The sequence below is a fragment of the Nicotiana tomentosiformis genome, chromosome 4, assembly GCF_000390325.3.
Source record: "Nicotiana tomentosiformis chromosome 4, ASM39032v3, whole genome shotgun sequence".
In the NCBI taxonomy this organism is placed as follows: Eukaryota; Viridiplantae; Streptophyta; class Magnoliopsida; order Solanales; family Solanaceae; genus Nicotiana; species Nicotiana tomentosiformis.
The window spans coordinates 98,987,995-99,000,862 of record NC_090815.1 but is presented as its reverse complement, the minus strand read 5'-3'; the positions used below and the strand labels follow the sequence as shown (position 1 = coordinate 99,000,862).

Below are 12,868 nucleotides of genomic sequence, written 5' to 3'. Positions count from 1 at the left end.
ATTGACTGATTTTGGCTAAATACAATAGATAATCTCTAAATTTTGCACTAATTTTCATTTGGGCAGTTCATTCTGAAGTTTGATCTATTGAATAACTTACTTTGGTTTTCAATCACTATAATTAATTGGTTGTAAATTTAACTAACCGAAGCCGTATTTTTATGGTACTAAGAACCCGTTTGGCCATAAAAAAATTTTCACTTTTTTTTAAAATCAGTATTTGGTCATAAAATTTTTAATTTTCATATGAAGATAAATTTTGAATTTTTTTAAAAATTTTAAAAACTCCAAAAAGTTATTTTTCAAAATTTTCACAATTCAAAAGCAACCCAAAATTATATTCATGTCCAAACACAACTCTAATTTTCAAATACTATTTTTACTTGATTTCTTTTTTTTACTTTTTTCTGGAATTTTATAGTAGTTCTTATGTCCAAACGCCCACTAACTTACATGCTCTTGTCTCTTAAAAAATATCCTAACAATGTACTACTAATAATTTTCTTTACACAGTAAGTATATAAAACTTAAATCCATATTTTTTCTTTTTGGATAATTTTCATCAGTGCTAAAATGTTATTTCTGAAAAAAGAGTTACTCCATTTGCCATTTGATATATTTTAAGAATTTGTCCAGTATAATATTTATGCCGAATTGTCTTGCAAATATGATGGTCAATGTATTTATTCAGTTTCTCTGTTCAAATCTAATTAGGGTTGTTCATGGCTTGACAAAAAATCGATTCAAATCGAAAACCGATTAAGCAAACCGATATTTTTCTTGATTTGTATTGTTTTGATTTTAAATTTTAAAAATCGATAATATCTGATTTGGTTTTGGTTCTATTATAAAAACCGAAAAATAAACCAAACCAAACTGATAAATTATATATAAAATTTGATAACTATTTATATAAAGTATCATATCTTTTTGTAAATAATTTTAAATATTTTCTGTATTTTAATTATCATATATAGATTTTGGTTTATACTACTTATATCTTAAAAGATTCCCTAAGCCCAAAGTAATAGAAATTGGCCAATTTCTTTTCCTTAAGAGACTCAAATTCTCTAACCCTACATATCTACTTTTGCCTAACAGAAGAGTTACAAAATAAATTATCACAAAAGTCAAAAAAAAGCTACTCAAGTTGTAAGATTACGGGCTAAAGTTTGAGAGGATTTTTATGAACGTAAGATTCTAATTTGTTACAATGAATACTTTATCATTGATTCAACAAAGTGATGTTTGTACTTTGGAACCTTTATTTTGGTTTGTTCTTTTGATTCTATCATGTACTACAACTTAGTTCACCCGGTACAATTTTCTATCTTATATTATTGCTATAATTTTAATACTCTGCTTTATATTATATGCTACAGTTTTAAATATAAATAGTTAAAAGAACTATCACCGTAGGTATTTGAATTTATGGTCTAGTAATACTTAAAATATTATTGTATAGTGTTGTTTTACTATTATCGACCTATCATTAGCTTACTAAGAACCGAAAATCCGAACCAAACTAACAACAACCAAACCGATAATTTATATTTAATTTGATTTGATTTTGGTTTTAAAATTTTAAAAACTGATTAAATTGGTTTGATTTTGATTTTAATAAAAAACCGACCAAACGGAAGCGTAAAAACCCCTAAATCTAATTATGCCCAAGTATTTAAAAGACAAAAACAAAGATCACAAAGTGTTGAGTGAGAGACGATTCCAAACCCTTTTGGTTCCAAAATTAAATCATGGCTTCTTCCGGCGACTCCAGCCAAAATGACGGCTTTACAAGTAGCAGCAGTAGTAGTAGTAATTTGATAAATCATCCATCTTTGAAGAAACAGAAGTTGAGCGTGACCAAAACCCTAGATCGAATTAGTCAGTTGCCGGACTCAGTGCTAGTTCAAATACTCTCTCTTTTGCCTACGGCAAAGGATGCATTCAAAACCTGTATTCTCTCTAAAAGGTGGCGCTACCTCTGGGCTTCAGTTGATAACCTCAATTTCACTCGTACAAGTTACCGGAAAACAAACTACTTCGTATCCTTTGTTGACTATGTGTTAGCTCATTTTGTTTCTTCCAAAATAAAAAGATTAAAGCTCGACTGCATTCGCCTGTCTCCATACAAGTCGCATATGAGCCGATGGCTTAGTTTTGCTGTTGAAAATAAAGTGGAAGATTTTGTATACTGGTCAAGTTCTAATAGGAACGGTTGCACATTGCCTGAATCTTTCTACACCTGTTCCTCTTGGTAACATTACATTTGAAATTTTATTGCTTTGATTCTGGAGCGGCCATTCAGTGGAAGTCTCTAAAGAGCATAAAGTTGGAGTATTTGGTGTTATCCGATGAGGATATCTTGAACTTAGTGTCAGGTTATCCTGCTTTAGAAACTATGGAATTTCAGTTGGGGGATTTCTTCGTGTGGACATTAATTCTTTAAAGTTGAAGAGACTGAATTTGTAATGTTTTTTATTTCCTAGTCTTGACAGTGATGAATCGCTGGAAATTGTGGCCCCGTATCTTCAACATTTGGAGATTTCAGGAGTTCATCTCAAATGTAGGCTTGTTCTATTGTCTATGAGCCAAGGGTCTCCCGGAAACAACCTCTCTTTCCCTTCGGCGTAGGGGTAAGGTCTGCGTACACTCTACCCTCGCCAGACCCGCTAGTGTTATTCTATTGGGTTGTTGTTGTATCTCAAATGTAGGCTTGTAGATGTGTCCTCCTTGGTTACTGCTATTCTTACTTTCCACACTCGCTGTATCAAAGAGGTTGTTGTTGTATCTCAAATGTAGGCTTGTAGATGTGTCCTCCTTGGTTACTGCTATTCTTACTTTCCACACTCACTGTATCAAAGACGATCCGGGTGATCATGGTGAACAATATGATGATGAGGAAGACAGTTGTCGTGATTCACATCACGTCTTTGGGACAATCGTCCAAGATTATCTTCAAAAATTGAGTTGTGCAACCGAGCTAACAATAGGAAATTGGTTTATAGAGGTTTGTTCTAACTCAAAAGTCTTTGTTTTCTCTCATTGATAATTACTCCGTAGACACTTGCAGAATATAAAACATTATACAATTGAGAACATCTGCATAAATTTCACAAACACAACAAGATCAACTACATAAACTTGTGGCCTTGTGAGACTTTTCGCAATCCGTTTGTCAACTTTTAGAAGCCTGTTATTTCTTCTATCATTCCTCCAAATGATATAATCTAGAAACCAGAATTTTTGTACATTGATGTAGCTTAAAGTATTTAGATTTTTTTGTTTTGTTTGATCAAGAAACAAGCAGAGTGGTAGAAAAAAATGTTTAGATGGTTTGATTCATCACAACACTGTCTCGCTGCGGTGGAGTACTTTCTTTTTGCTGCTGTTGCTTTCTCCATTCATTACTAGTTTCATTGGGATTACTGCACCAGGTCATGTGCATGTTGCAGTTCAAAGGAGTACAGATTCCCGAACCGAAATGCAAATATCTAACGCTAGAGGAGTAGCGTTTGGAAAAGTTTAATTTGTTTGGAGTAGCTGGCCTTTTACGAGCCTTGCATCATATGGAGACACTCTACATAGACTTTGCTACTGCTAAGATAACTTTCCTGGAACATCCTCTCTTCTTACTCTGTTCATTTTATGAAGGTTTAACACCCTCTCCCGAGAAAATACCCGACATAGTCCCTTATCTTTGTGAGTAGACTTAAAATGGCCCCTTGTATATAACTCGAGCACAAATAGTCCCTAAACTCCAAAGTTTACAAGAATGGAGTCCTTTTAGTATTCTGTTACACAAACTGTTTAATACTCCTATGATGGTAGTTGGTCACATGTGTATCACAAAAATATCCTTAACTGAAAAGATGATAGAATGAATCCCTTACCCTTGAAGAACATACCCCTTCTATTCCCTGATTTTCTATTTTCATTTATCTGGATCAACTAAGTAGTAATAATATGCAATGCACTAGCGATAGAAACCATATATAATTCGAACATACCCAAAAATACACCACACCTGCAAGTTTTACACCAGAAACAACTACAATAAATTTTTTCGTTTTAAAAAAAACATACACAATAAATTTAATCCTTCTTGATTATTGAATAAAAAATTGTTTTTTTACTTTGTTAGAATGGCATCAGAATTTAAAATGGATTTAAAGAGTGCTTTAATGTCTCGTTGATCTTCTTCCCGGACGCTGAGAAATTCTTCAAGTACAAAGACATGTTGCTGGTGGACTTGCGGTCGATCAAGTTATGACAGCAAGACAGGTTGTTAAAGGAAGGAGTAGAGAGATAAGAGGGTTTGAACCACAAGATGAGTGGAAATTTTGCCAATGTGATAATGGTGTTTAAATAGCATCCAAGCTTTAGCAAAACTCCAAGCTCCTGTTTTTAGTTAGATTGAAACTTTCCATAAGTTCTGGGTAGTTAGTTTAAGACCACACAAAGCCACTGTTGATCGTTCTGGCTAGTTAGTTAAGACCATACAAAGCCACTGTAGATCACCTATAAAGTTCTTTGTAGCAGGATATATCAAGTTGTGTTTGTTGGCGTAAATCTGACACCAAAAATGCTTGGCATGGCACAATTTTCAGATACATGGCAAGAAAAAAGAATCACCCAGATCGCTGTACCATTAGCACCATTGACAATAGCTCCTAGCGGATCTTGATCAAAATGGACACCATGTGATAAACTCGCAAAAACACATACAAAAATTACAAGAAAAAAGTTGAGGAATATATTGGGTATTTGATTGCCATGGTTTTTCGTCAAATAGGTTGACGATTGAAAGATTGGAATGCTCAAATTTTCTGTTATGAACTTATCTTAGACTATGAAATTTGAATCCATGTTGTGGGGGTACCATGATTTCATTCTTGGCTTCTTGCAGTTTGTTAGCCCCTAATGTTGAGACGTGATGGATGCCGGGCAGAACCAATGTCAAGGGCTTGTACATTGCCCTTTGGTATGGGTTCGTGTGGGTTTGACAAGCAATGTACGGAGCTGAGAGTGTGCTTAAGTCAGTGCACGGACTTGGGCAGGTCAGCTAGGCAAGGTTCCTTGAGTGATGGCAAGGCAACCTTTGATGTGGGCGACGACGATGGCAAACACATGGCATTTGGCCAATGCATGCGTACGGATCAGTGGGACGACAAGGCTGTGACGAAGGCATTGTCATACGCTAATGTGCGAGGCATGGTCAAATGACAAGGCAAGTTAAAGACAAAGTGTGGGCAAAGCTGTGTGCAAGATATGTTACAGTGGGTTAAAGTGCTAATGGTGGGACCATTTCGTGGGAAGTGCTCCACCAAACATGGCTAAGTGCTCCACCAAACATGGCTAAGTGCTGAAGAGGGACCATTTCGTGAGAAGTGCTTCATTACATGGCTAAGTGCTTGTTCATAGTGCTTGACATGTGACAAGCACTATGATGTAATTGCCCCTTTATAAATTGCCCCTTGTAATCTGCCAGTGGCAACCCCTATATATAGGTGTTGTATTTCGTTGGCTTGGGAGGAAGTCAATAGTGAGCCTTCCAACGGAGAGTCCTTTGTATATACTTCGAGAATAATAAAAGGTTGGGTGTTTACCCGTAATTGTATTGCTTCCGTTTCAGAAGTCTGAAATAATTTTAAGTCCTAAACAGTGAGGAAAAAGTAAGACTGAGTAGCTTGAGTGTTAGGCTGCTGCCGTGCAGTGCCATTTGCGAAAAATTGTCCCTGTAACAACTGGTATCAGAGCTTTGCTCGTGATTTTGGATCATGGCTGGTGGATCCAATGCAGACTTGCGTGAGCATGTGCAAAGGTTGGATGCACTGATGGGTGTGCCTGACGACCATTTGGATTTGGACGATCTAATTACTGAGATCTATCGTCTAAAGGATGGATTGAATTAGTTTCGTGAAACTATTCAACAAACGTGTGAGGCCACGAATGTTCAAGTTGAAGATCTGAAAAACGAGAATGAAACTCTTAACTTGGAAATTGCTGTTCTTCGATGGACTTTGGCTGATCCTGGCCGAGGCAGTGAAGAACGTTCTAAGGTAAAGATCCCAGAACCGAAGGCGTTTGGTGTAGCGCGTAGTGCTAAAGAGCCAGAGAACTTTCTATGGGATATGGAGCAATATTTCGTTGCTGCCAAGATTCCAAACGGGGAGAAAGTAACCATAACAAGCATGTACCTAACGGGAGATGCAAAATTATGGTGGAGAACTCGCATGGTCGACGACGAAAGTGCGGGCAGGCCCAAGATCGATGCGTGGGAGAAACTCCGGAAAGAAATGAAGGACCAGTTCTTACCTAGCAACCCGTCTTAGCTTGCTAGGGACTGCTTGAAACGTCTGCGGCAAACCGGAATAGTTCGTGATTATATTAAGGAATTCACTTCCTTAATGCTGGATATCCATAACATGTCGGAGGAGGACAAGTTGCATAATTTTATTTCTGGAATGCAAGCGTGGGCACAGAACGAACTCAGGAGGCAGAACGTGAAGGACCTCCCGAGTGCGATTACTGCAGCAGATTCATTGGTGGATTACCGCAGTACCCGAAGTCTTTCTGAAATTTCTTCTACTTCAAAACCTAAGAAAAAGGTAGAGAAGAAAGGGGAATCGAGGAAGTTCGAAAGAATTCGTGGAAAAGGGCAAGGCTATTGCTGACAGATCTGTTAGAAATAGAGGCAATGCCAACAAAAAGGGCAATGGTTGCTGGACTTGCGGTGGATCTCATATTGCAAAAAACTGCCCAAATCGGGCGAGTTAATGCTTTGCATGCAACAGAAAATAATTGGGAAGGAGAAGGTAGAGAAGTTGCTGCCTTGGTGAACCCTTTGCAACTGTTGAATGCCATCTCGTTGCTTAATGCTACAAGCAACGAGACCAACCCTCATTATTTACCGATGCACGTTGAAATGAAAATCGGAGAAAAGGGTGTGATAGCAATGGTAGATACTGGAGCTACTCACACCTTTGTCTCGGCGAAATTGGTGCATAAGTACGGGTTGAATGTGAACAAGTGTCCCTCTTACATGCAGACTGTGAATGCTAAAGCCCAAGCCATTGTGGGTATGGCTTGCAATGTTCCTATGTCAGTTGGGAATTGGAAGGGGAAAGCTAATTTGATGGTGATTCCACTAGAGGACTTTGAGATGATCCTTGGAATCGACTTTATGCGGAAAAATTGCTTTGTTCCAATGTTTCACTTGGACGGAGTGATGATTATGCATGAAATGGCTCCTGGTTTTGTGAAAGCTGTTCATCCTTGTGGGAAAGAAGAAACTCAACGAAAAGCTTCATTAGTTTTTGCCATGATGGTCGAAAAAGGTCTGAAAAGGGGAGATGAGACTTTCCTTGCTGCAATGGTTGAGGTGAAGTCTGATGTGAAGGTTGAAGTGCCGGACTGTGTCGCTCCAATATTGAGCGATTTTGCTGATGTGATGCCACTAGAATTGCCTAAAAATTTACCACCACAGAGGATTATTGATCACAAGATAGAGTTGCTGTTGGGTTCAATGCCCCCTGCTCAACCTCCTTATCAGATGGCACCAAAAGAGTTGACTGAATTGCGGAAACAATTGAACGAGTTGCTCGATGCGTGATTGATTCAGCCATCAAAAGCTCCGTTTGGTGCACCTCTTTTATTTCAAAAGAAACAGGTCGGAACGCTTCGGATGTGTGTTGATTATAGGGCGTTGAACAAAGTGATTGTGAAAAACAAATATCCAGTTCCGTTGGTGCAAGACTTGTTGGACAGGTTAAGCAAGGCTTGTTGGTTCACAAAACTTGACTTAAGGTCTGGTTATTGGCAGGTACGGATAGCTGAAGGTGATGAGTCTAAAACTACATGTGTTATGAGGTATGACTCATATGAATTCCTTGTTATGCCGTTCGGGTTGACAAATGCCCCTTTTACTTTTTGCAACCTGATGAATGATGTATTGTATGAGTACTTGGATGACTTTGTTGTTGTCTAGTTAGACGACATTATAGTCAGACCTTATGAACATATCTCACACTTAAGAAGGGTGCTGTCTCGTTTAAGGGAGTACCAACTTTATGTGAAAATGGAAAAGTGTGAGTTTGCTAGACAGGAGATCAAATTTCTTGGGCACTTGGTGAGCCAGAAACAAGTGTGGATGGACCCAAATAAGGTGCAGGTCATTGTGGAGTGGCAGGCGCCTAATTCTGTGAAAGAGTTGAGATCTTTCCTTGGGTTAGCAAATTATTATCGAAAATTCATTGCGGGCTATTCAAAGAAAGCTGCTCCATTGACTGATTTGTTGAAGAAGAATGCTAGGTGGGCGTCGACTGACAAATGCAGTGGTGCATTTGACATGTTGAAGGAAGTCATAGCCTCAAAACCTATCTTGCAGCTTCCAGATTTCGAACTACCCTTTGAAGTTCATAATGATGCTTCCGACAAGGCTATTGGAGGTGTATTGGTACAAGACGACCACCCAGTGGCGTTTGAAAGCAGGAAGTTGAATGAAGCTGAGCAAAGATGTTCGACTCATGAAAAGGAAATGGTTGCTGTGATCCACTGCTTGCAGATTTGGCGGGTGTATTTGCTGGGAACTAGATTTTTTGTGAGAACGGATAATGTGGCCAAGACATTTTTCAAGACGGTGAAAAAGCTAAGTTCGAAGCAGGCACGTTGGCAAGAATTTTTGGCAGAATATGATTTTATTTGGGAGCATAAGCCAGGAAGACACAACTAAGTTGCCGATGCATTAAGCCGAAATGAGGTATTTGCTGTTGTTTATTCTATTACTCGATTTTAATCTGATTTTCTTGATAAAATCAAGTCGTGTGCTGCTAATGATCCATTGTACATCAAAACAATGAATCATGTGAGGGAAGGGACGATAAGGCGGTACTGGATCGTGGACGATCTCCTCTATTTCAAAGGGGGGAGAATCGTAGTGCCACTTGGTGATGGGGTACGTCGTGAACTGTTAAAAGAGACGCATGATACTCTATGGGCTGGTCATCCAGGAATTGAAAGGATGATGGCTCTATTGTCCCGATACTACTTTTGGCCCAAGATGGAGCTTGATGTGGAAGCCTATGTAAAGAGTTGCCTTGTGTGTCAACTTGATAAAATTGTGCGGAAGAAGGAGGAGGGTTTGCTACAACCTCTGCCTATTCCAAAAGAACCATGGTAATCTGTTTCGATGGACTTTATCAGTGGGTTCCCTAAGGTCAATGTATTATCGTCGATCGTGGTCGTGGTTGACAGGTTTTCTAAATATGCTATTTTTATTGCTGCCCCTACAGAATGTCCTTCAAAAGTTACTGCTGAATTATTCTTCAAGAATGTGGTTAAATATTTCAGAATGCCAAATGACGTTATTAGTGACATGGATGCTCGATTTACAGGCCAGTTTTGGACTCATTTGTTCAACTTGATGGGTACGAACTTGAAGTTTTCAACGACGAATCATCCCCAAATTGATGGCCAAACCGAGAGAATTAACCATCTGTTGGAAGAATATTTGAGGCAGTTCGTGACGGCGTCCGTTTGAGATTGTATTGGGGAAGCAGCCTGCACGACCAGCGGCGATTGCACAACAAAGGGGTAAATGTCCAGCTGCTTACCGCTATGGTTGGGATAGACAAGCTATGATAAAAAAAGCGACAGATAGCTTGGCAAAGGCTCAGAGAAGAATGAAGAAATATGCTGACAAAAATAGGCGTCCCTTGGAGTTCAAAGTGGGTGACAAGGTGCTGTTAAAGCTTACTCCACAGATTTGGAAAAAGATTGACAGCCGAGTTAGGCATAGAGCCTTGGTTTCAAGGTATGATGGTCATTTTGAAGTTGCTGCAAAAGTATTGAAGTTTCTTACCGACTGACGTTGCATGAAAGAATGAAAATACATCCGACTTTCCATGTGAGTTTTTTAAAGCCTTATGTTGAAGATCCTGAAGATCTGGGCAGACACAAAACAAAGAGAGCTCCTCCTTAGATGCGCACTCAACTTTAGGAAAAAATTGAGAAAGTTCTTGACCACCGGGTTCTTGGGATGCATAAGAAGAATAGGAAAACGGAATTCTTGATTCAATGGAAAGGAAAGCCCGAGACAGATGCGACTTGGGAAAAGGGTGCTTCATTGTGGTAATATGAACAGCAAGTAGAGGACTACTTGAAGTTAGCCTCGACGAGGACGTCGAGTTCAACTAGTGGGGGTGGTTTGTTAGCCCCTAATGTTGAGACTTGACGGATGCCGAACAAAACCAATGTCAAGGGCTTGTACATTGCCCTTTGAACATTAGGGGGGGAAAGCTAACTTGGTACTCCCTTAAACGAGACAACAACCTTCTTAAGTGTGAGATATGTTCATCTAAGGTCCGACTATAGATAACAATGTCATCTAAATAGACAACAACAAAGTCATCCAAGTACTCATACAACACATCATTCATCAGGTTGCAAAAACTAGCAGTGGCATTTGTCAACCCGAACGGCATAAAAAGGAATTCATATGAGCCATACCTCGTAACACATGTAGTTTTAGACTTATCACCTTCAGTTATCTGTACCTGCCAATAACCAGACCTTAAGTCAAGTTTTGTGAACCAACAATCCTTGCTTAACCTGTCCAACAAGTCTTGCACCAACGGAACTGGATATTTGTTTTTCACAGTCATTTTATTCAACGCCCCACATCTGAAGCGTTCCGTCCTGTTTCTTTTGAAATAAAACAGGTGCACCAAACAGAGCTTTTGATGGCTGAATCAATCTCGCATCGAGCAACTCGTTCAATTGTTTCCGCAATTCAGCGAACTCTTTTGGCGCCATCCGATAAGGAGGTTGAGCAGGGGCATTGAACCCGACAACAACTCTATCTTGTGATCAATAGTCCTCCGTGGTGGTAAATTCTTAGGCAATTCTAGTGGCATCACATCAGCAAAATCGCTCAATATTGGAGCGACACAGTCCGACACTTCAAACTTCACATCAGGCTTCACCTCAACCATTGCAGCAAGAAAAGTTTCATTTCCCCTTCTTCAGACCTTTTTCTACCATCATGGCAGAAACTAACGAAGCCTTTCGTTGAGTTTCTTCTTTCCCATAAGGATGATCAGCTTGGAACAAAACCAAGAGTCATTTCATGCATAATCATCACTCCGTCCAAGTGAGGCATTGGAACAAAGCGATTTTTACGCATAAAGTCGATTCCAAGGATCATCTCAAAGTTCTCTAGTGGAATCACCATCAAATTAGCTTTCCCCTTCCAATTCCCAACTGACATAGGAACATTGCAAGCCATACCCACAATGGCTTGGGCTTTAGCATTCACAGTCTGCATGTAAGAGGGACACTTGTTCACATTCAACCCGTACTTATGCACCAATTTCGCCGAGACAAAGGTGTGAGTAGCTCCAGTATCTACCATTGCTATCACACCCTTTTCTCCGATTTTCATTTCAACGTGCATCAGTAAATAATGAGGGTTGGTCTCGTTGCTTGTAGCATTAAGCAACGAGATGACATTCAACAGTTGCAAAGGGTTCACCAAGGCAGCAACTTCTCTACCTTCTCCTTCCCAATTATTTTCTGTTGCATGCAAAGCATTAACTCGCCCGATTTGGGCAGTTTTTTGCAATATGAGATCCACCGCAAGTCCAGCAACCATTGCCCTTTTTGTTGGCATTGCCTCTATTTCTAACAGATCTGTCAGCAATAGCCTTGCCCTTTTCCACGAATTCTTTTCGGACTTCCTTCCTCCATTCCCCTTTCTTCTCTACTTTTTTCTTAGGTTTTGAAGTAGAAGGAATTTCAGAAAGACTTCGAGTACTGCGGTAATCCACCAATGAATTTGCTGCAGCAATCGCACTCGGGAGGTCCTTCACGTTCTGCCTCCTGAGTTCGTTCTGTGCCCACGCTTGCATTCTAGAAATAAAATTATGCAACTTGTCCTGCTCCGAAATGTTCTGGATATCCAGCATTAAGGAAGTGAATTCCTTAATATAATCACGAACTATTCCGGTTTGCCGCAGACGTTTCAAGCGGTCCCTAACTAGCCAAGACGCGTTGCTAGGTAAGAAATGGTCCTTCATTTCTTTCCGGAGTTTCTCCCACGCATCGATCTTGGGCCTGCCCGCACTTTTGTCGTCGGCCATGCGAGTTCTCTACCATAGTTATGGTTACTTTCTCCCCGTTTGGAATCTTGGTAGTAACGAAATATTGCTCTATATCCCATAGAAAGTTCTCCAGCTCTTTAGCACTACGCGCTCCACCAAACGCATTCGGTTCTGGGATCTTTACCTTAGAACGTTCTTCACTGCCTTGTCCAGGAGCAACCAAAGTCCTTCGAAGAACAACAATTTCCAAGTTAAGAGTTTCATTCCCCTTTTTCATATCTTCAACTTGAACATTCGTGGCCTCACACGTTTGTTGAATAGTTTCACGAAACTGATTCAATCCATTCTTTAGACAATAGATCTCAGTAATTAGATCGTCCAAATCCAAAGGGTCGTCAGTCACACCCATCAGTGCCTCCAACTTTTGCACACGCTCACGCAAGTTTGCATTGGATCCACCAGCCATGATTCAAAATCACGAGCAAAGCTCTGATACAAGTTGTTACTGGGCCAATTTTTCGCAAATGGCACTGCGCGGCAGCAACCTAACACTCAAGCTACTCAGCCTTACTTTCCACTCACTGTTTAGGACTTAGAATTATTTCAGACTTCTGAAACGGAAATAACACAATTACGGGTAAACACCCAACCTTTTATTATTCTCGCAGAATATACAAAGGACTCTCCGTTGTAAGGCTCACAACTGACTTCCTCCCAAGCCAACGAAATACAACACCTATATATAGGGGCTGCCACTGGTAGATTAC

The 12,868-nt window shown here is 39.7% G+C and overlaps 2 protein-coding genes and 1 long non-coding RNA gene across 3 annotated transcripts; all 3 read left to right on the top strand.

Annotated features, from left to right (window-relative positions):
- Nucleotides 1-1,754: 1,754 nt before the first annotated feature.
- Nucleotides 1,755-2,261, top strand: LOC108946797 (putative F-box/FBD/LRR-repeat protein At1g78760). The gene has a single exon (XM_018774051.3). It carries the CDS (start codon nucleotides 1,755-1,757, stop codon nucleotides 2,259-2,261), a length of 507 nt encoding a protein of 168 aa, XP_018629567.1.
- On the top strand, nucleotides 2,260-3,905 carry LOC138909036 (uncharacterized). Its single transcript, XR_011415540.1, has 2 exons — nucleotides 2,260-3,010; nucleotides 3,438-3,905. It is a non-coding gene; the product is annotated as an uncharacterized lncRNA (long non-coding RNA).
- A 2,795-nt stretch (nucleotides 3,906-6,700) lies between these two features.
- LOC138910207 (uncharacterized) lies at nucleotides 6,701-7,615 on the top strand. Its single transcript, XM_070201431.1, has one exon. It carries the CDS (start codon nucleotides 6,701-6,703, stop codon nucleotides 7,613-7,615), a length of 915 nt encoding a protein of 304 aa, XP_070057532.1.
- Nucleotides 7,616-12,868: the final 5,253 nt, after the last annotated feature.